The 25,038-nt window shown below is 37.1% G+C and overlaps 1 protein-coding gene across 4 annotated transcripts in view; it reads left to right on the top strand.

Moving 5' to 3' along the window:
• The window catches only part of LOC125790068 (uncharacterized), a 140,687-nt gene extending 117,888 nt beyond the window's left edge, over positions 1-22,799 (top strand). The window contains exons 5-6 of one of the 4 annotated variants that reach the window (XM_049473178.1): positions 1,377-1,427; positions 2,261-3,357. In XM_049473178.1, the coding sequence (XP_049329135.1) occupies positions 1,377-1,427; positions 2,261-2,340 (131 nt within the window). In that variant the 3' untranslated portion in view covers positions 2,341-3,357. Of the gene's footprint in view, positions 1-1,376; positions 1,428-2,260; positions 3,358-22,266 lie in introns of those variants that run through there. The other 3 variants (XR_007430008.1, XM_049473180.1, XM_049473179.1) reach the window with 3 other exon arrangements.
• Positions 22,800-25,038: the final 2,239 nt, after the last annotated feature.

Here is a 25,038-nt window from a genome sequence, read left to right as displayed (position 1 = left end):
CATCACTACACACCTCCAAACTTCATGTAGCTTCAGAGTTCATCACTACACACCTCCAAACTTCATGTAGCTTCAGAGTTCATCACTACACACCTCCAAACTTCATGTAGCTTCAGATTAGATCATCACTACACACCTCCAAACTTCATGTAGCTTCAGAGTTCATCACTACACACCTCCAAACTTCATGTAGCTTCAGAGTTCATCACTACACACCTCCAAACTTCATGTAGCTTCAGAGTTCATCACTACACACCTCCAAACTTCATGTAGCTTCAGAGTTCATCACTACACACCTCCAAACTTCATGTAGCTTCAGAGTTCATCACTACACACCTCCAAACTTCATGTAGCTTCAGAGTTCATCACTACACACCTCCAAACTTCATGTATCTTCAGAGATCATCACTACACACCTCCAAACTGGATGTAGCTCCATCTAGTCTTAATCAAATATATTCCTCGTGTTCGAGCTTTCAGGCTGTTCAGATGCAGTTTAGGCTGATTTATTACCCAGAGAATTACGACAGATTACTACAGCAGATCCTTTAAGTCGTAACATAATCTGTACTCTTAATCTTCCTAACATCTAATGTTTTTTATTTGTATCCTCCAGCTCCTCTCTCAACACAGTCTCGAGTCTTCATGATGGCTAGAGTGGGTTCCTCGGTTGTTCTGCCGTGTGATTGCACAGCAGTATGCAGCAATCAGTCGTCCAATGAGGGACTCCACATCGAGTGGAGAACGTTTTCTGAGACGGTGTTTGAGCGTCTGGGGGAGGACCATTATGAGGGGGAGGGGTATGAAGGTCGGGTTGATGTTCCTGAAGATAAACTGAAGAAAGGAAACTGTTCTCTGGTTCTGAAGGAGGTTAAAGCTGAAGATACTGGAGTTTATCAGAGTTACCTGATGGTGAAACAACAGAAAAGATTCCTACAGCCCAAAATAGTCTTCATCCAGAGCGTGGATCTCTCAGTAGCTGGTAAGATCAGTAGAACTGAAGCTAAGATAAACATAGAAATGTGTGGGATATTACAAGGTAGAGAATGTTTAATTATGTAATTTAAATCACTTAATTTTCAATTCATTTTTTTACTTGATCACAGGTCATATGTGACAAAAATAAAATTCTAATTAAAAAGGCATTTTGCCATTTCTTTTTCATTACCATACATGTATTTCACAGTCACATCTAAAATGAAAACGCTGATTGTGAAAGGTAAAACCAAAGCTTTACTTTGGACTGCATAATAAATGTCAAAACTAAAATCAAATTAACAGCAGGCAGAGCTACAACTACAGCTTCTTTAGCTACTTAATAAAAACTTAATAAAAACTGATTCAGTTATCGTTTTTTTTATATATATTTCCCACAGATCCTGTTCCAACTAAATCTACAGACGTGCAGGAAAAGCAGCTCTCTGTGGGTAAGGGTGTAATTATTATGAGATAACATGTTACTGAATGGAAGTGTTTGTGGGGCTACATAAAACTTTCTATATCCCTTTAATAACAGCTGAGATAAATCTACTTAAACTATTATAAAGGTTTATTCCTACAAAATATCCGTTCTAAATAGCTTTACTCTGTGTTACATTTCCAATTACGTTAGTTATGAATGCATTATAACACTAATAACAACAGTAGAAAATAAAATTACTGTTAGAAACAGTGCAGACATTATCAGCTTGTAATGGTGTGGTGAGTGGCGTGACAGTGTGTGTGCATGTAAAATGCATTTTAAGTCAGTGGTGTAACAGTTTTGTTAGTGGTGTAACAATATTTTAGGTGGTGTTATGTGAGAAATGTGTCGCAGGTCAGTGGTATAAAAGTGTTGTCAGTGGTGTGACAGTGTAAAATGGGTTTTAGGTCAGTGATGTAACAGTACCGTCAGTGGTGTGACAGTCTGAAATGTGTTTTAGATCAGTGGTGTCACAATATTGACAGTGGTGTAACAGTGAAATGTGTTTTAGGTCAGTGGTGTAACCGTGTTAAATGTGCTTTAGGTCAGTGGTGTAACAGTGTTGTCAGTGGTGTAACAGTGTCGTCAGTGGTGTAACAGTGTGAAATGTGTTTTAGGTCAGTGGTGTGACAGTGTTGTCAGTGGTGTAACACTGTATAATGTGTGTTGGGTCAGTGGTGTAACAGTGTTGTCAGTGGTGTAACGGTGTCGTCAGTGGTGTAACAGTGTGAAATGTGTTTTAGGTCAGTGGTGTGACAGTGTCGTCAGTGGTGTAACACTCTCTCTGTCTCTCTGCAGGAAGTGGGGGTGTGGTCAGTCCTGTCCTGGACGTGACGCTCTCCGCGATGCTGTGGACGCTGGTGATGTTTGTCCTGTGAGGTGATGCTGAAGGTGCTGCTGCTCCGGTCGGGGATGTTCTGGATGGGCGGAGCAGATCAGCACCTATACTGATTTCTCTCAGGGTGGGCGTGGCCCTGTCTCTCACTTCCTGTAAAGCAGTGTGGGCGGGGCCAGGCCTTCCCCAGGTAACCCACTCTGATACAGGGATGATCCTGAAGATGCTCCCAGTGTCTTCAGACGAGTAGTAAAGGATGAGTAGTAGAACGAAGGTCTGTCACCATTACTGTTACTGTTTATACCATACAGTATACTGTCCAAGAAAGAATAGCGAAATAAAACAATAATATTGCATTTTATGACCAAATTATCCCAAAAATGCAATTAATAAATACAGTAAATAATAATTGGAGACATTGGAATATTCAGGAATTTAAGTATATTAATATTTTAATCACCCTAATTAAATAAAAGCTAAATAAATTTAGAAAAGACAAAAAATTGGCTCATTCATATTAAAAACTATTGAGTTTATGTCCATATATTGTACGATTATTCAGTAAATTCAGTAATTTAAGTTAATAACATAATTATGGTGACAGGCCGAGTATCCTGCTACTGTTTCTATGGGTTTTGCTGTTTTTTCTCACTTCTAAAAAACACGTTTCTGTATGTTTGAATCTGTTTGAAGGGCTTTTTTATTTAGCACTCTGATTCTAAAAACCATCACTACTGCTAAATTCAGGAGGTAAAAAAACTCTGTCTTTATACTAAATTACTGATAGCATGTTTTCTTAAAGGTGTGGAATATGGAGCTAGACTACTGTTCATTTCTTCTATTAAATATTCCTCTCTGTTAAACTTTTAGGAATGGTTTTAGGAAATAAGCCTAGTCCTAAAGGACACAGCATTTACGAATAGAAAATCTCTATTAAAATATAATATACCATATTTTTCGGACTATAAGGCTTTATAGCTTACCGTGCTAAAAGTCGTACTAAAACATTTTTTGCTAGATTTTTAAAAATTAGCACTGTCGATTTTTAAAATTAAAGAGTTATAAGTGCGTCTTATAGTCCAAAAAATACAGTAGATATAATCTACAACTAAGCTTAATCCCTGTCTATGAAACCGACCTTTACTCAGCACATTAATTGATTATAATTTTAAAAAGCGTAAAAACAATCCTGAGATATTATAAAACAGCAATAAAAGGCTCTAATTCACCATATTTAACTCACTACACTACTATTACTGTCCTTTTACCAAACAATACAGAGAAATACCAGCACTGAATTTATTTACTATTAATATTAATCACAGAATATTGTTGTTAATAATACACTTATTTTTAAATGATTGAAATGATTAATAATAAATATAAATATACATACATTAATTAAATTACACCTTGTCAATCTAATGCTAATTATTTTATTTTACATTTAAATACCTATTATTAAAAGCTTAGTCTAAAAGTAAAAGAGAAGAAAAGAAAGTGTATAAAAAATGAATAGATTGACACCAATAATCTGAATAATTTCTACAAGAAAATTGTATCATTTTGTACAAAATGATATGATGTGATAAAACCTTTACAATTTATAAATAATTTATATACATAAAATCAAATGGTCTATTGTAATAGTAAATATCTATAAAGTATTGCTGATATATTGATACACAAATTTAATGAAATAATTTCGTCATGCTGCATCTTTAATTACGATGTTCCTACGAAAAAAAATTTACGCAACACATTAAAATCACACATTTTGTCACGTCTTAGCCCTGTCTCGTGTCTCTGTGTGTCTTCCCCACGTGACCTGTGCCTCTCTGTGTCTCCTGTCAGTAGATTTCCACCATGTGTTTCTCATTTGTAGCTCCGCCCCTTCCCCAGGTGTTTCCAATTCTAGTGTGTTTTATGTTACTATAAATAGCCCTCCTCTGCCACCTTGTCCTCCGTCGGTCTTTGCACCTTCCTCTGTCGTTTGTCTCGCCACGTTTGCTATTGTTTGTTCACGGTTTCATTACGCTCTATTTATTTCTTGTATATTTCTAGTTCCCTTTATTTCTTGTATATTTCTAGTCACGTAGTTTGTTTCTTTGTTTATTTTGTATATATTTACGTATTTATCCTTTGTATATATTCCCTTACCTTGTTTTGTTTTTATCTGTTTAACTTAGCTCTGTGTTTGTTTTCCCTGTTTGTTTATGTTATATATTTATTCGTTATTCCCCTGTTTGTTTGTTTGTTTACTTATTATTCATAAAAGTCTGTCTTACCCGCTTTTACGTCCGCCTCCCGTCTGGTCCCGCGTTACACATTTATTTTTTTGGGACATAAGTCAAATTTAGGTGGTAGTCTGTGCAGCAGCTGCAATTTTATATAATATTTCTTTTATATGTTTTCGAATATATATATGTATTGACGATATATCGCTCAGCCCTGGATCAGCCCACTATAACCCGAGCTGTTTAAAGTTAGTAAATAAATAAAAGGAGATCAGTAGGTCAAAACTTTGCTCTGTTAATTATTTAATGAACATTAGCAACATCTTCTGCACTGCTCTGTTTACAGATATATATTTTACCTTGTATAGTACGTTTTTATAGCCATATATATATATATATATATATATATATATGTTTTTTTTTCTTTTTCTCTATTCTTCTGTTTTAATTTATGTTTGAATCTGTTTCTTATTGTATTGTGGTGTTGCTGCTGGATGCCTAAATTTCCTTTGGGACAAATAAAGTATCTATCTATCTGTCTGTCTGTCTATCTATCACTTATTTTTACTCAACGACGGAGCCTAGCATTGAACTAACGTGGTACGATGCATCGTTAAACTAACTAACATCTGAAATACCATCGTTTCCCGAAACCATCGTACTTTGTTGGTACCACAGAAGTCTGAACTATGTTGGTGTCTTAACTAAGGTGTTTCCAGACGTGTTCGGCCAGACTTTCCCAGCAGAAAACGTGCAGCGAGCGCCTACGACGGTGCAGCGGGCGGGGGTTTATGTTTGAGTAAAATGAACATTGTTGTTTTATTCTGTAAACTGCAAACAACATTTCTCCCAAATTCCAAATAAATATATTCTCATTTTTAGTGCTGCCTCATTAAACGCATTATTTTCTATTATATTATTATATTGTTTATTATAAAATTCAGAAGATGTTTGCCATTTCCATGATTTCCATGATTAATTTAGATATTTTAACTGTTTAAATGACCATTAAGGATTATTATCTGTAATAACCATAACATGATCAGGATGTATCATCAGATGTTAAGGAAACATGCTGAGTTTAAGGCGGCTCTTGCCAGCAGAGCTTCAGCCAGTATTTTATTACTTGAACTGTGAGGTACATCACAGCAATCTGTGTGGGTTGTAGCTTCCAAACCTGCCCACTGGATTCAGTGCCAGTTCTACTATATATATATTTTAAAATTTAATAGCACTTAAACCAAATTACACAGAACAATAACAAGTGTGCTAGGTGGCACATTGTTATGTTTGCTGCCCTCAGCTGTATCACACACTTGTTTGTTCTGTGTAATTCAGTTTAAAATATAAAAATATATAAAATACAATAGAATTGGCACTGTCTCCAAATTTTAAATAGGGTGTGTGTGTGTTTGCTGCCACCTAGCTGTGTTAAACACAGTTGCTAAAATGCTATGGAATTTGTGAATATATAAATCATAATATATAATAGAGCTGTATGCATTTTACATAATATTAATGTGTGCAATTGTCCCCATGTTTCAAATGAACATCCCCGTTATTCTGTGTATAAATTCTAAGGATATAGGATACTGGTGTTTTTTATTTCTTAAATCCATCTATTTTTCTCTGGGAACATTAATAGGTATTTTTATGAACTGCAGTGATTTGGAGTGTGTACAGATGTAGAAGTGGTCTAGAAGTACATACATTTTATTCTGAAAGCAATAGGTTTTTCGGTATTAACACTAAAATGGTGTTGCGAAAATTTCAACAAACAGTAAAATGAATGGTATGTCTCTGTCTGTGGTCCTGATTATGGAAGTATTTGCTGGCTACCGTTCTCCGTTCAACAGTTATTACTGCCGAAATGTCGAATATCAAAAATAAAACTAACTTTACCGTGGTCTAAAACCACAGAACTGGATCCATTTAATCATAATCAAAAATAAACTGCTCAAAAAAGAACTTATATCCCTTATAGAGTTTCGCTCGTTTGGTCCTCGATAGGTCCTTGACAGTTCTGGCAACATCGTCCTGCCTAAAGAGCGGAAGTTCGACCAAACATGAGGAATAATAAAACCCATCCATATTCGTTACCGTGCTTTTGGTTTACACATAACCTCGCCCAGAACTTGACCCCTCCTCTCTATTTGAAAAAGACAAGTTGTGTCAAAGTCATACTACCCACCGAAATGTGCTTCTCAACACCTGTGCACATGCGTGGACCCAATTTTATTAAGGTTTATTAAGTTTTCATTTATATGTATATGTATTTAAATAATTATTAATAGTATTATAATTAGCCCAATTAACCCTTAGCTGTATCCTGGTATATTGACTCAGGCTTTCCAAATATCCAGCCAAGTGCAAATGAGAATATGGTGCTTTTTCTGGTAGTTTTAGGTTTAAAATATGTTCATCTCCAAGTGCACTGATGATGTAACCGACCTCAAGACCATCACTGTTCGAGCGAATCAGAAACCATGGCTGACAGGAGAGGTCCACAAGCTCCTGAAGGCTAGAAATGCAGCCTTCAGAACAGGTGACCAGGCAGGCCTGAGGACAGCCAGGGCCAACCTGTCCCGCGGGATCAGGAAAGCTAAGAGTCTGTACTCAAAGAAGATTTCCCAACACTTCAGTGACAGCAGAGACACACAGAACCTGTGGCAGGGTATCCAGTCTATCACAGGCTATAAACCACATCCACAGACCTGCGACAGCGACACATCCCTGCTGAACGACCTGAATGGGTTCTTCGCAAGGTTCGAGCCACTCAACAACACACCCGCCCAGAAATCCATCCTTCCTCCTGGTGACCAGGTGCTGACGCTGTCCCCAGACAGTGTGAGGAGAGCATTCAGCATGCTGACAGACTGTGCCTGGGAACTCGCAGAGGTTTATACTGACATTTATAACACCTCTCAGAGTCAGGCGGTGGTTACCACATGCTTCAAAGCCACCACCATCATCCCTGTCCCAAAGAAGGCATCGCCATCCTGTTTCAATGACTATCGTCCAGTTGCACTCACCCCCATCCTCATGAAGTGCTTCGAACGACTAGTCATGCATCACATCAAGTCTTCGCTCCCCCCCTCCCTGGACCCCTAATCGCTTGACCGATGATGCCATCTCCACTGTTCTCCACTCAGCCCTCACACACCTGGACAAGAAGATCACCTACGTCAGAGTGCTGTTTGTTGACGTCACAGAGGACCTCTCCTGGAGCACCAACTCAGCGTCACTGGCCAGGAAGGCAAACCAGCGTCTCTACTTTCTCCGCAAGCTGAGAAGAGCTGGAGCCCCCACCCCCATCATGACCACCTTCTACAGAGGGGCCATCGAGAGCATTCTGACCAGCTGTTTCACCGTGTGGTACGGGGCCTGCACAGCATCCTGCCGCAGGACCCTCCAGCGCATCGTGAGAGCAGCTGAGAAGATTGTTGGCACCTCTCTCCCCTCCCTTCAGGACTTGTACAGCTCCCGCCTCACACGGAAAGCCCTCCGTCTGGCAGGAGATCCCTCTCACCCACTACACAGCTTCTTCATCCTGCTGCCATCAGGGAGGAGACTGCGGAGTCTCGGGGCGAGGACCAGCAGACTGCGAGACAGCCCCATCCATCAGGCTGTGAGGATGCTGAACTCTCTTCCTGCTCTACCCCCCATCCCAATCCTGCCCCCAGCACACACTCACTCAGCATCCTGACCCTCCCACTAATAAAGTACTGAACTCTGCACTACAATGCACAAAGTACTGGTCCCTTCCAAACGGACTTGCACTACACAATACCTGCACTACTGATATACTTGCACTGTCAATACGCACTTTAATTCCACTTAATTAAACTGTGAACTTTAAGGACTTACGCACCCATTCACTTTACCAGCCTTAAACTATATACCATATACCGTATTTGCACTACTGTTATATACTATTTATACTGTCATTCCATCTCAATCACCATCAATATTGCACTATTGTCTTTTGTCTACGTATGTCTATTGTGTTCTGCTGTATTGTACATATAGTGTCTCCCACTCTTTTATATTATATATCTATTTCTTTTTATTTCTATTTACAGTGCCTTGCGAAAGTATTCACCCCCCTTTACATTTTTCACATTTTTGTTAACTCACAACCTGGAATTCAAAGGGAATATTTGAGGGTCTGCATCATTTAATTTACAGACCATGCATACAACTTTCAACATTTAACATTTTTTTTATTGTGAAGCAAACAACAAATAGGACAAAATAACTGAAAACATCAGTGTGCATAACTATTCACCCCCGTAAGTCAGTACTTTGTAGAGCCACCTTTTGCAGCAATTACAGCTGCAAGTCTCTTTGGATAAGTCTCTATGAGCTTGCCACATCTTGCCACTGGAATTTTTGCCCATTCCTTATGGCAAAACTGCTCCAGCTCCTTCAAGTTAGATGGTTTCCGTTGGTGAACAGCAATCTTCAAGTCTGACCACAGATTCTCAATTGGATTAAGGTCTGGGCTTTGACTAGGCCATTCCAATATGTTTACACGTTTCCTCTTGAACCACTCAAGTGTTGCTTTAGCAGTATGCTTTGGGTCATTGTCCTGTTGGAAGGTAAATCTCCGCCCTAGTCTCATATCACTGACAGACGTAAACAGGTTTTGCTCAAGAATATCCCTGTATTTAGCACCATCCATCTTCCCCTTGACTCGGACCAGTTTTCCAGTCCCTGCTGCTGAAAAACATCCCCACAGCATGATGCTTCCACCACCATGTTTCACTGTGGGGATGGTGTTCTTGGGGTGATGAGATGTGTTGGGTTTGCGCCAGACATAGCGTTTTCCTTGGTGGCCAAAAAGTTAAATTTTGGTCTCATCTGACCACAGTACCTTCCTCCATACAGTTTGGGAGTTTCCCACATGCCTTTTTGCAAACTCAAAACGAGCCTTCCTATTTTTGCCTGTAAGTAAAGGTTTTTTTTTTCTGGCCACTCTTCCATAAGCCCAACTCTATGGAGTGTACGGCTTATTGTGGTCGTATGAACAGATACTCCAGTCTCTGCTTGGGAACTCTGCAGCTCCTTCAGGGTTACCTTTGGTCTCTGTACTGCCTCTCTGATTAATGCCCTCCTTGACCGGGCTGAGAGTTTTGGTGGGCGGCCCTCTCTTGGCAGGTTTGTTGTGGTACCATGTTCTTTCCATTTGATGATGATGGATTTGATGGTGCTCCGGGGGATCATCAGAGATTTGGATATTTTTTTAAAATAGGGAAATAATCCAAGGGTGAATACTTTTGCAAGGCACTGTATATATCTATTTCTCCCCCACACTACTGCACCTTGTTTTTGTCTCATGTATGTCCGTTTGTGTCCCTGCTGTTGTACACATAGTGTCTCCCATTCTCCTTTATTATATCTATTATCTGTACTTGCTGTAAAATTGGGAAGGAGAGGAACGTAATTTCAATTCTCTGTATGTCCTGTACATATGCAGTATTCACAATAAAACTACTTGACTTGACTTGACTTGAAATATACACAAGGGTAGCATGTTTTAACAGGGAGGCACAACAGGGAGGCAGAACACCGCACCGCACATGTGGTGACCCGCATTAATTCGTTTTTATGTGTTTAATGTGTTTTTTCCATTTAATTTTTTTATTTATTTGCTGCAGTAAACAACCTGCACTCGTGGTTCGAACCCCAGCTCATGCAGCTTTAACATCAAGCTGCCGACGTCAGAGGGAGAAAGATTGGCCCTGCTCCTTCTAGGCGGGTAGATGGCACTCTCCTCCCACGTCACTCCTACGGTGATGTCTGCAGCACAGGGCGTCTGTGAGCTGATGTATCAGAACCGAGCTGCGGCGCTTTCCTCCAAGCGTTAGCGCTGGCTGCTCGGCAATGCTGCATCAGCTGCAGCCTGAAAAGAGGCGGAGTCTGACTTCACATGTATCAGAGGAGGCATGTGTTAGTCTTCCCCCTCCTGGTGTGTTGGGGCATCACTAGTAATAGGGGGAGTCCTAATGAGTGGGTTGAGTAATTGGCCGAGTAAATTGGGGAGAAAATGGGAAAAATTCGAAATAAAATTATAAAAAACTCGTGCTTATTATTAACCTTTAGTGTTACAACTATGTAAGTAATGTAACTCTATAAGAGCATGTGTGTAAAAGCCTATGAGAGAGGAGGAATTGGTACTTTCGGTTCCCTCTTTTAAGCACTCAGTGATGCACAAGGTACTTTTGTTCCCTCAACAAGACCTGACAGGCAGCGCTTCTTCTGAGGGACCACCGTTATTGCCACGCCCACGGACCTCCTAGCCAATCACAGTACAGCGGAGCAGCTGAACGCAGCACAGCTTTCTGACCAGTCAGAGGAAAAAACTGCAGTGGGTTTTTCAATGTTGTGTTTAAACATTATTTTTTTCAACCTTTCAGCTGAAAATAAGGTAATTATTTCAGCAGTATGTTAATATAATACAGCTTAAATCGTACAGAAATCATAACTTTAATCATGGACTTACTCTGTTGTTTGTGAATTGTTCAACACTAACTAGATCAATGCTGAAAATACTAGAAAAAAGCTGAAATAGTAACTTAACTAAATGATAACCTAGCTACCTCTTGCTCAGATAGCTAGCTAGTTAGCTGTGGGACTCATGTACTGAATAAAGACAGAAAATATACTAACTGTTACCTAGTTAGCTGTTTGTTTAGCAAGCTCTTCCCTATTCCCTATTATTATTTTTTGCTTAAAGCTGCCAAGTATGTTGTTTAGTTTGCTAGCCCCTGTCTAAATAAATACATTTAGCTATATTGCATTTACTTCATGCCTCTCAGGCTGGTAACTAGCCCTAAATGCCCACCAGGCAGATAATCAGTTAAAACTCTCATTTGTGATCAGTGCAATATTTGTTAGAGATGTCTTTTATACATTTTTATACATTCAATTTAAATCCTATGTTGTAATCCACAATAGACTGTTTTTAAAAATAAAACAATGCTATATGTTAATTAATTTTTTTCATCACATTTTGCAAATGCAGTGTCTACAATTGAAGTTAATGGTTTAATTTCAGGTTGAAAGGAGATGGAGACATTTTGACATTGAGAGTGAAAAAAGAATGAAACTGTAGAATACAAAGATCTGTCCATATACTGGAATCAGCCCTTGAAGATTTCATGAAGAATAATGTGGCCAGATTAGAAGTGGAAGGACGTGCTGGACTGAATTATTGATCAGCTGATGAAAGAAAAAATCATGTTCATCTAAAATGTGCTCATTTTACCTGGGAGATGGTCAAGCTATAATGTTAATGTTCAGAGTCAGACATTGGTTCTGATCATTTGTAATCATAATGGGATTAGAAAAGAGGATTTTTTTTGCAGAGGATATTATTTTCAACAGCTTTATTATTTATAAAAAGAACACAAGACCATATACAGTCATATGAAAAAGTTTGGGCACCCCTATTAATCATTTTCAGTTAATATTTGGGTGTTTGCAACAGCCATTTCAGTTTGATATATCTAATAACTGATGGACACAGTAATATTTCAGGATTGAAATGAGGTTTATTGTAATGTAACAGAAAATGTGCAATATGCATTAAACCAAAATTTTGAATGCAAAAGAAGCCATTTCTCAAAGCACGCCACAAACAGTCGCCTGAGGTGTGTTTTTGTGCTTTTGCATAGGCGACTCTGTTTGTGGCGTGCTTGCAGAAATGGCTTCTTTCACATCACTCTCCCATACAGCTTCTCCTTGTGTAAAGGGCGCTGTATTGTTGACCGATGCACAGTGACACCATCTGCAGCAAGATGATGCTGCAGCTCTTTGGAGGTGGTCTGTGGATTGTCCTTGACTGTTCTCACCATTCTTCTTCTCTGCCTTTCTGATATTTTTCTTGGCCTGCCACTTCTGGGCTTAACAAGAACTGTCCCTGTGCTCTTCCATTTCCTTACTATGTTCCTCACAGTGGAAACTGACAGGTTAAATCTCTGAGACAACTTTTTGTATCCTTCCCCTGAACAACTATGTTGAACAATCTTTGTTTTTAGATCATTTGAGAGTTGTTTTGATGAGCCCATGATGCCACTCTTCAGAGGAGATTCAAATAGGAGAACAACTTGCAATTGGCCACCTTAAATACCTTTTCTCATGATTGGATACACCTGGATATGAAGTTCAAAGCTCAATGAGGTTACCAAACCAATTTTGTGCTTCAGTAAGTCAGTAAAAAGTGGTTAGGAGTATTCAAATCAATAAAATGATAAGGGTGCCCATACTTTTGCACCGGTCAAATTTTGGTTTAATGCATTTTGCACATTTTCTGTTAGTACAATAAACCTCATTTCAATCCTGAAATATTACTGTGTCCATCAGTTATTAGATATATCAAACTGAAATGGCTGTTGCAAACACCCGAATATTTACAACTAAAAATGATTAAGATTAATAGGGGTGCCCAAACTTTTTCATATGACTGTATGACTGTGTGCCAGAATATAGAGAAGCTACATAAAGAAAAACTAAAAATATATATAGAGAACATGTAAATAAACCAAAGAAACACAGCATAGATTACCTGAAACAGGGGTTTACTTTAAGTCTGCTTTTGCAGTGTGGACGGATGAACCCTAAGGAATACAAAAGCAGGAAGAAAATATGAAAATTCAGAAGTTATTGCATTTAATACATGGAAACAATTAAACGTTTTGGGAACATTACCTACCTTTTATTTTTTATTATTTATTTTCTTCTGGGAGACAATATCCTGTATAAGAAAAGGAAGATCAAAATTATGATAGTATTAAACTTTTTTGTATTCATTATTTACTTCTTTTATATTTACATAAAACTAACAACAGCAACAAACATTCTCTTATTTATTGGACTTGTTTGTCTGAATTACTAGTGCATCTCAGAAAACCTGAATATCATGAGAAACTAGCTATCATACTTTAATTTAAAAAGTCACATTTAATAAACACTACATGTAAAGTAACATATTCCAAATCGTGTTTGTTTTACTTGGTTAAAAGCTCATGAAAACTAGAAATACTAAATCCTAACCTTAACCATGTTTACTAAAATATTTAATTTAAAACCTTAAATAAAAGAAAGTGTTAAATGTGTCAGTTTAAACATAATTAATAGAAAAGATGACCATTTACTGAACAATATTTTACCGTTTATTTTCCTTATTTCCTATTATGATTAATCTTCATCACAGATGCATTAGAAAAGTGTTTTTTTTTACTGTTGGCAATAGGCAAGATATCCTCAGTCAAACATTGAGATGTACTGTCAACAAATATATGACCAGTATTTATTTTTTTATAAGTTTAATATCACCTTAAATTCTCTTTTTCTGTTAAATTAGTTAGTAGCTAATGAGACAAACAGGAACTATAATACATCTTTATTTAATGAGAGTATCAACTGATTATCAGCCTGGTATCCATTTAGATATTAACTGTAATACATCTACTTTATTTATTTATTGTATTCACTGATTATCTGCCTGGTGGGCATTTAGGGCTAGTTACCAGCCTGAGAGGCATGAAGTAAATGCAATATAGCTAAATGTATTTATTTAGACAGGGGCTAGCAAACTAAACAACATACTTGGCAGCTTTAAGCAAAAAATAATAATAGGGAATAGGGAAGAGCTTGCTAAACAAACAGCTAACTAGGTAACAGTTAGTATATTTTCTGTCTTTATTCAGTACATGAGTCCCACAGCTAACTAGCTAGCTATCTAAAAAAAAGGGAGTAAAAATCACCATAAATATGTTAGAAATGTTACAAATAAACGACTTCTGTTGCTTTTTTAAATAGGACGTCACTTTTCTTTTACAATAACTTCATTTTTACGTGAATTACATAAATTAGTTTTTTGCCATGTTCTTAAATGTTATTATAAGAGCAGCAGTTAGCCGGAACTGTTATTCTACGTTTTTAATTTTTTTTTTGTTTATTGTATATATATATATATATATATATATATATTTTTTTTTAAACGTTTTCTTAAGTTTCCTTTATTTTTAAATCTATCATAGACACATTGTTGAATGGTTCAATATATATTTAGCTTTGTTTTATTTTATTTTTATTTTTTTTTAATGTTTTCTTTATTTTTAAACCTATCATAGACAAATTGTTCAATGCTTCAATAGATATTTAGCTTTTTATAAAGAGGGAGACACTGTGGTGAATGAGGTGAGTGACAATTTGTACTTTAATGCACTGTCGGACCATAGCAGTATTATTTTCGAGGCTAATTTTCAAGCCCCTGTTGCCAAACCTAAGAGCAATGTTCGCTCACGTTCTCTTAATAATGATTCGGTGGTAAAGTTTAATAGTCTTTTCTCTGAGCTACACCATTCATTGTCTCAGGATGATGAGGTAAATAAAATGGCAAACTGTTTCATTAGTATGTGTACCTCTATTTTGGATGAAATTGCTCCAATCAGATCTAGAGTTAAACCACAAGTAAAGTCTTCTCCTTGGATAAATGAGGAAATTTTGTCTCTAAAGAGGAAATCTAGGCAGGCTGAACCAAGGTGGAAATGATAACAATTACAAGTTCATCATCTCTATTTAAAAGACCTGTTAGCTGCATTTAATTCACATGTAAAAGAGGCAAAGGGGGCTTATTTCAAAACCTTGATCTCTGAAAATAGGCAAAACCCACGATTTCTGTTTTCCACCATTAATCGTCTTGTAAACGGTGATTCCTCCTCTTTCTCAGCTTCAGACATAAACTGTGACAGGTTTTTGACTTTTTTTGTAAGCAAAGTCAAAGACCTAAGAGCTGGCATTGTCATACCTGTTACTGGCTCAGTTGTGGCCCTCTCCCCCTGTAATGTAACTCGCTTTACTAAGTTTGAACTTATTACCCAGGAGAAGTTGGTCTCTATAGTGCAGGGCTTGCGCCCCTCCTCCTGTCCTTTTGATGTCTTACCATCTAAATTTTTAAAACAGGTCTTGTCGTCCATTGCCCCTTGTCTGTTGGATTTGGTAAATGCATCTCTTACTTCTGGTTGTGTCCCTGACTCCTTTAAACTAGCATGTGTGGACCCCTTTCTGAAGAAGTCAAATCTGGACCCATCAGTTTGCAGCAATTATAGGCCCATTTCTAAACTCCCTTTTATTTCAAAGGTTTTAGAGAAAGTCGTTTCATTCCAGCTTGTGCAGTTTCTAGAAGTGAACAGCATTTTTGAAAAGTTTCAATCTGGGTTTCGCCCAAGGCACAGCACTGAGACAGCTCTGCTCAGAGTTTTAAATGACCTCTTAATGAATAGTGACGTGGGTGAGGTTTCTGTGCTTGTTCTCTTAGACATTAGCGCAGCGTTCGATACCATTGATCATGGGATTTTATTAGAAAGGTTGCAACAGTGGGTTGGGATTTCAGGGACAGCATTAAAGTGGCTTCACTCCTATCTATCAAACAGGTCATTTGTAGTGTCTGCTGGGGGTAAAATGTCTGCATCAGTATCTCTTACTAGTGGGGTGCCTCAGGGTTCTATCCTGGGTCCTTTATTATTTTCTCTGTACATGCTCCCCCTGGGTAACCTTATTCGCAGTTTTAATTTCTCTTTTCAGATCTATTTAGCTGTAAATTGAAAAGACATGGGGAGATTGGTCAATCTTACCAATTGTGTCACAGCTATTAAAGTCTGGATGTCTCAAAACTTTCTCAGGTTAAACGGGGATAAATCAGAAGTCCTTATTGAGGGTCCAGAGAATGTGTCCAGGAGAGTGCAGATAGATTTGGAACATGCTGGGTTAAAGGCAAGTTCATCTGTCAGAAATCTGGGTGTGATTTTTGATTCCCATCTAAATTTTAGTGCTCACATTAAAAAGCTTCTTCAATCTTGTTTCCTTCAGCTCAGAAACATTAGTAAGACCAGATATTTCCTGACCTTTTGTGACACTGAGAAACTCATTCACGCCTTTGTCTCCTCTCGATTGGACTACTGTAATGCCCTGTTCACCTCAAAGAGAGGTCAAAGAGAGGTGTCTCGACTGCAGCTTATTCAAAACGCAGCTGCTCGCTTGTTAACCAGAACTAAACGTAGGGAGCATATCACTCCAGTTCTGGCCTCTCTTCACTGGCTACCGGTGAGATTTAGAATTGATTTAAAATTTTAGTGTTAACCTATCAGGCTGTACATAACGAGGCTCCAGCTTACATTACTGAGCTATTGTGTCCACTTAAAAATGTAAGATCTCTAAGGTCCTCTAACCAGGTTTTACTGACTGTTCCACGAACTAAACTAAAGTTAAAGGGTGACCGGGCTTTTGTAGCTTACGCTCCCAGACTGTGGAATGATCTCCCCACTGACATCAGACTCTCAGCTTCGGTACATATTTTTAAGAAACGTTTAAAGACCCATTTTTATTCTCTTGCTTTTAGTAAGGCATGAACCTTGATTATTTGCTTCTTTTATTTGTTATTTTACTTGATATTTTGGTTTGTTCTTTTGTGTTTTAGATTACATTTTTAATTTAATTTTATGTATTATATGTATATGTATGCATGTTTGTGTATGTATGTATGTATATGTGCATATGTGTACATGTATGTATATGTATGTATTAGGTGTTTTATTTCTGTCTGTAAAGCACTTTGTGAGGTGCTCTAGAAAGGTGCTATAAAAATAAAGCTTACTTACTTACAAAGTGAGTTAAATTATGGGATTTCTGTTCGTGTCACACTGAAGACACATTAATATTTATGCTCTTTACGATTCATTTGCAGTGTGGTGGTGGAGTGTTGCCTGTCAGGACTTGTCGGGGGAACGAAAGTATGGGAGGAGAAAGTTAAGTGTGGGAGGAGAGGTGGCCTGACTCTGTGACTCTCCGAATGAACTTTATGTTCTTCTGGATTTCCCCAGCCTGTTTGGTATCTCCACGCTTCAGACGGATCCTTTTGACAGGTAAGAACCAGCAGCTGATCCACTGAAGCGCACTCTTCTTTTAACATCTCCAACACTTATCGGCTGCTTAAAACATCTGTAACGCTGGATTCCCACTAGCTTTATCTTTAGCTTCGGGCCTGGAGGCTGCGTGCTGGGTGGCTAGTTAGCTGTTAGCACACATTACACATACTCAAAAGTGGGCTTTTTTATTAACATTAATATTATTAGCATCACAGACCATAGGAAGCCAGGTCACACAGCTGCTTCTCATTCTATTTGTACACACAACAAAAAGGCAGGATAAAGCTTCATATCAGCGTCTCTTGGAGAGTCTTATCAAAAAGCTGGGGCAGCCTAAACTTTCAGTCCGAGCTTACCCTCCTCTCCTCGGGGCCACTCTACTATGTATGGAAGCCCATTCCCACCACCTAAAAAATAAAATAATCCAGCCCATTTTTTATTAATATTAAGTGAACTGCTATCTCATTATTTTGAGATAATAGGTAATTGTTTTGAGATACCAAGTCATTGAAAGGGCTTTAATTTTAACGTTATTTGTGCAGTATGCTGCATGCACGTGCGGTAATTATGTAGCTTAATCGTGTTAGATGAAACAGCAGGACAGTGAATTGCAGACATCCCAAGTTGCAAAAAAATCCCCTGGAAATACAGACAACATTTCTCCCAAATGCCAAATAAAAATATTGTCATTTAGAGCATTTATTTACAGAAAATGAGAAATCAGACCGCAAATAATGCAAAGAAAACAAGTTCATATTCATTTAGAAACAACAATACTGTTTTTAATCTAAGGAAGAGTTATGAATCAATATTTGGTGGAATAATCCTGGCTGGTTTTTAATCACAGTTTTTTTCATGGCATCATGTTCTCCTCCACCAGTCTTACACACTGCTTTTGGATAACTTTATGCTGCTTTACTCCTGGTGTAAAAATTCAAGCAGTTCAGTTTGGTGGTTTGATGGTTTGTGATCATCCATCTTCCTCTTGATTATATTCCAGAGGATTTCAAAGGGGTTTAGGTCTGGAGATTGGGCTGGCCATAACACTTTCTTAATCTGGTGGTTCTTCATCCACAAATCAGGGCTATTCCACGAAATGGTGATCTCTGAACTCTTAAAACTTTAGCATTGTTGTTGTATCTAAATAAATATGAACATGTTTTCTTAGCTTTATTTAATGATTGAAAATTGTGGCAAATAAATACTTTAAATGACAAAATTCTTTTAGCAATGTTGTCTATAGTTTATAGAATAAAATAATGTTCATTTTACTCAAACATATACCTTTGAATAGTTAAATCAGAAAAAAAATATTATTTTATTTTGTGTATGTATGTGTGTGTGTATATATATATATATACTCAGCATGCATATCTGACTCTTTGCAGAGAACAGACTAATCAGAACGCTCTCTGTTTTTCATGTGCTTAATGAATATGCACACATATATTTACATGTATGGAGTTTATATCAGAAAAGCTCTTGTTTCTGTGTGTCTGTATTCTAGGATATGAAAAAATGAAATCCTTACTGCTCTGCTCTGTGGTGATTTTATGGCTGGCTCTCTGTTTGGGTAAGTGGCTTAGATTTATAGATTAACCATTAATAATAATGCTTTATTAAAAATCGTCCATATAATGGTATTTTCTTACACCCCTACTGGTTATGCAGATTTCTATAAACATTAGTGAAAGAATAGGTCTCAGGCTCTCAGGAGCTCAGTGAACTCCTGCACTGTGGTACTGTGATAGGATGCAGCACCTGTACAACAAATCCAGTCGTGAAATTTCACTACTAACTACTAAATATTCCACAGCCAACTGTCAGTGATATTATAACACAGTGGAAGAGACTTTCTGCAGAGTCTCTACATCACAACAAACCTCCAAACTTCATGTATCTTCAGAGTTCATCACTACACACCTCCAAACTTCATGTAGCTTCAGAGTTCATCATCACTACACACCTTCAAACTTCATGTAGCTTCAGAGTTCATCACTACACACCTCCAAACTTCATGTAGCTTCAGAGTTCATCACTACACACCTCCAAACTTCATGTATCTTCAGAGTTCATCACTACACACCTCCAAACTTCATGTAGCTTCAGAGTTCATCATCACTACACACCTCCAAACTTCATGTATCTTCAGAGTTCATCACTACACACCTCCAAACTTCATGTAGCTTCAGAGTTCATCACTACACACCTCCAAACTTCATGTAGCTTCAGAGTTCATCATCACTACACACCTCCAAACTTCATGTAGCTTCAGAGTTCATCACTACACACCTCCAAACTTCATGTAGCTTCAGAGTTCATCACTACACACCTCCAAACTTCATGTAGCTTCAGAGTTCATCATCACTACACACCTCCAAACTTCATGTAGCTTCAGAGTTCATCACTACACACCTCCAAACTTCATGTAGCTTCAGAGTTCATCACTACACACCTCCAAACTTCATGTAGCTTCAGAGTTCATCACTACACACCTCCAAACTTCATGTATCTTCAGAGTTCATCACTACACACCTCCAAACTTCATGTAGCTTCAGAGTTCATCACTACACACCTCCAAACTTCATGTAGCTTCAGAGTTCATCACTACACACCTCCAAACTTCATGTAGCTTCAGAGTTCATCACTACACACCTCCAAACTTCAGGTAGCTTCAGAGTTCATCACTAAACACCTCCAAACTTCATGTAGCTTCAGAGTTCATCACTCACTACACACCTCCAAACTTCATGTAGCTTCAGAGTTCATCACTACACACCTCCAAACTGGATGAAGCTCCATCTAGTCTTAATATATCGTTAATATATAGTCAAATATATTCCTCGTGTTTGAGCTTTCAGGCTGTTCAGATGCAGTTTAGGCTGATTTATTACCCAGAGAATTACGACAGATTACTACAGCAGATCCTTTAAGTCGTAACATAATCTGTACTCTTAATCTTCCTAACATCTAATGTTTTTTATTTGTATCCTCCAGCTCCTCTCTCAACACAGTCTCGAGTCTTCATGATGGCTAGAGTGGGTTCCTCGGTTGTTCTGCCGTGTGATTGCACAGCAGTATGCAGCAATCAGTCGTCCAATGAGGGACTCCACATCGAGTGGAGAACGTTTTCTGAGACGGTGTTTGAGCGTCTGGGGGAGGACCATTATGAGGGGGAGGGGTATGAAGGTCGGGTTGATGTTCCTGAAGATAAACTGAAGAAAGGAAACTGTTCTCTGGTTCTGAAGGAGGTTAAAGCTGAAGATACTGGAGTTTATCAGAGTTACCTGATGGTGAAACAACAGAAAAGATTCCTACAGCCCAAAATAGTCTTCATCCAGAGCGTGGATCTCTCAGTAGCTGGTAAGATCAGTAGAACTGAAGCTAAGATAAACATAGAAATGTGTGGGATATTACAAGGTAGAGAATGTTTAATTATGTAATTTAAATCACTTAATTTTCAATTCATTTTTTTACTTGATCACAGGTCATATGTGACAAAAATAAAATTCTAATTAAAAAGGCATTTTGCCATTTCTTTTTCATTACCATACATGTATTTCACAGTCACATCTAAAATGAAAACGCTGATTGTGAAAGGTAAAACCAAAGCTTTACTTTGGACTGCATAATAAATGTCAAAACTAAAATCAAATTAACAGCAGGCAGAGCTACAACTACAGCTTCTTTAGCTACTTAATAAAAACTTAATAAAAACTGATTCAGTTATCGTTTTTTTTATATATATTTCCCACAGATCCTGTTCCAACTAAATCTACAGACGTGCAGGAAAAGCAGCTCTCTGTGGGTAAGGGTGTAATTATTATGAGATAACATGTTACTGAATGGAAGTGTTTGTGGGGCTACATAAAACTTTCTATATCCCTTTAATAACAGCTGAGATAAATCTACTTAAACTATTATAAAGGTTTATTCCTACAAAATATCCGTTCTAAATAGCTTTACTCTGTGTTACATTTCCAATTACGTTAGTTATGAATGCATTATAACACTAATAACAACAGTAGAAAATAATATTACTGTTAGAAACAGTGCAGACTTTATCAGCTTGTAATGGTGTGGTGAGTGGCGTGACAGTGTGTGTGCATGTAAAATGCATTTTAGGTCAGTGGTGTAACAGTTTTGTTAGTGGTGTAACAATATTTTAGGTGGTGTTATGTGAGAAATGTGTCGCAGGTCAGTGGTATAAAAGTGTTGTCAGTGGTGTGACAGTGTAAAATGGGTTTTAGGTCAGTGATGTAACAGTACCGTCAGTGGTGTGACAGTCTGAAATGTGTTTTAGATCAGAGGTGTAACAGTTTTGTCAGTGGTGTCACAGTGTAAAATTGGCTTTAGGTTATTGGTATTACAGTATCATCAGTGGTCTAACATTCTGAAAAATGTTTTAGGTGAGTGATGTAACAGTATCGTCAGTGGTGTGACAGTCTGAAATTTGTTTTAGATCAGTGGTGTCACAATATTGACAGTGGTGTAACAGTGAAATGTGTTTTAGGTCAGTGGTGTAACCGTGTTAAATGTGCTTTAGGTCAGTGGTGTAACAGTGTTGTCAGTGGTGTAACAGTGTCGTCAGTGGTGTAACAGTGTGAAATGTGTTTTAGGTCAGTGGTGTGACAGTGTTGTCAGTGGTGTAACACTGTATAATGTGTGTTGGGTCAGTGGTGTAACAGTGTTGTCAGTGGTGTAACGGTGTCGTCAGTGGTGTAACAGTGTGAAATGTGTTTTAGGTCAGTGGTGTGACAGTGTCGTCAGTGGTGTAACACTCTCTCTGTCTCTCTGCAGGAAGTGGGGGTGTGGTCAGTCCTGTCCTGGACGTGACGCTCTCCGCGATGCTGTGGACGCTGGTGATGTTTGTCCTGTGAGGTGATGCTGAAGGTGCTGCTGCTCCGGTCGGGGATGTTCTGGATGGGCGGAGCAGATCAGCACCTATACTGATTTCTCTCAGGGTGGGCGTGGCCCTGTCTCTCACTTCCTGTAAAGCAGTGTGGGCGGGGCCAGGCCTTCCCCAGGTAACCCACTCTGATACAGGGATGATCCTGAAGATGCTCCCAGTGTCTTCAGACGAGTAGTAAAGGATGAGTAGTAGAACGAAGGTCTGTCACCATTACTGTTACTGTTTATACCATACAGTATACTGTCCAAGAAAGAATAGCGAAATAAAACAATAATATTGCATTTTATGACCAAATTATGCCAAAAATGCAATTAATAAATACAGTAAATAATAATTGGAGACATTGGAATATTCAGGAATTTAAGTATATTAATATTTTAATCACCCTAATTAAATAAAAGCTAAATAAATTTAGAAAAGACAAAAATTCACATGGCTCATTCACATTAAAAACTATTGAGTTCATGTCCATATATTGTACGATTATTCAGTAAATTCAGTAATTTAAGTTAATAACATAATTATGGTGACAGGCCGAGTATCCTGCTACTGTTTCTATGGGTTTTGCTGTTTTTTCTCACTTCTAAAAAACACGTATCTGTATGTTTGAATCTGTTTGAAGGGCTTTTTTATTTAGCACTCTGATTCTAAAAACTGTTTCTGAGATTTTTGGGTGTTTGATCTAGGGCTGAGCGATATGACTAAAATCATAAAAACTTAAATACTGTATCTCAGTTAAAACTTACAAAAAATTTTAATTTTACGTTATTTTTATTTTTCTACAGAACCTGGTCACATATTAGCTCTTTTATTTATCGATTGTAGCGCCATCACTACTGCTAAATTCAGGAGGTAAAAAAACTCTGTCTTTATACTAAATTACTGATAGCATGTTTTCTTAAAGGTGTGGAATATGGAGCTAGACTACTGTTCATTTCCTCTATTAAATATTCCTCTCTGTTAAACTTTTAGGAATGGTTTTAGGAAATAAGCCTAGTCCTAAAGGACACAGCATTTACAAATAGAAAATCTCTATTAAAATATAATATACCATATTTTTCGGACTATAAGGCTTTATAGCTTACCGTGCTAAAAGTCGTACTAAAACATTTTTTGCTAGATTTTTAAAAATTAGCACTGTCGATTTTTAAAATTAAAGAGTTATAAGTGCGTCTTATAGTCCAAAAAATACAGTATATATAATCTACAACTAAGCTTAATCCCTGTCTATGAAACCGACCTTTACTCAGCACATTAATTGATTATAATTTTAAAAAGCGTAAAAACAATCCTGAGATATTATAAAACAGCAATAAAAGGCTCTAATTCACCATATTTAACTCACTACACTACTATTACTGTCCTTTTACCAAACAATACAGAGAAATACCAGCACTGAATTCATTTACTATTAATATTAATCACAGAATATTGTTGTTAATAATACACTTATTTTTAAGTGATTGAAATGATTAATAATAAATATAAATATACATACATTAATTAAATTACACCTTGTCAATCTAATGCTAATTATTTTATTTTACATTTAAATACCTATTATTAAAAGCTTAGTCTAAAAGTAAAAGAGAAGAAAAGAAAGTGTATAAAAAATGAATAGATTGACACCAAATCTGAATAATTTCTACAAGAAAATTGTATCATTTTGTACAAAATGATATGATGTGATAAAACCTTTACAATTTATAAATAATTTATATACATAAAATCAAATGGTCTATTGTAATAGTAAATATCTATAAAGTATTGCTGATATATTGATACACAAATTTAATGAAATAATTTCGTCATGCTGCATCTTTAATAACGATGTTCCTACGAAAAAAAATTACGCAACACATTAACATTTGACATAAGTCAAATTTAGGTGGTAGTCTGTGAAGCAGCTGCAATTTTATATAATATTTCTTTTATATGTTTTCGAATATATATATATATATATAGACGATATATGGCTCAGCCCTGGATCAGCCCACTATAACCCGAGCTGTTTAAAGTTAGAAAATAAATAAAAGGAGATCAGTAGGTCAAAAGGTCACTATATTTATAAATACTGAACCTCCATTTATCTATTTTTCATAAATGAAGTATAATTGTTGTAAATTTTAATATATATATACATTTTTCTGTTTAATCTCTGAATAAATAAATGCACATTATTTAATGTTATAATATCTGTAAATATCTGTAAAATGTTGTAATTATTGTAGTTGTTTCCATTAAAATCAGCAGAATTTACGTGTTTGCAGTAAATACCTCTCATTTCTATACAGTAGCATCTTTTGACCAATAGATGGAGCCACTGCACCACATATCAAAACTCACTGACAAGTTTTTTTTTTCTATTCAATTATTTGTCCTGCACATTTTAGTGTTTACCCTGCTGACACACACTGCCTGAGATCAGTGTGAAAAGTATCTCCATTCGTTACTCTGTAGGTAGATTAGAGTATAGATACTAGAGTTTAATAAAATACTTCAGTAGAAGTTGAAAAAGTATCAATTCAAGCTTTTTACTGTTTAAGTAAAAGTGTTTTTAAAAAGTACCAGTTTTAAAACTACTTTAAGTATAAATGTAAAAGTAATATAAGGGGAAAAATTAAGACATTATGTAATGTAATGTAATAGAACTGATTGTA

The sequence above is a fragment of the Astyanax mexicanus genome, unplaced genomic scaffold, assembly GCF_023375975.1.
Source record: "Astyanax mexicanus isolate ESR-SI-001 unplaced genomic scaffold, AstMex3_surface scaffold_34, whole genome shotgun sequence".
In the NCBI taxonomy this organism is placed as follows: domain Eukaryota; kingdom Metazoa; phylum Chordata; class Actinopteri; order Characiformes; family Acestrorhamphidae; genus Astyanax; species Astyanax mexicanus.
The sequence above is the reverse complement of the archived record's forward strand: the minus strand, read 5'-3'. Positions and strand labels throughout refer to the sequence as shown.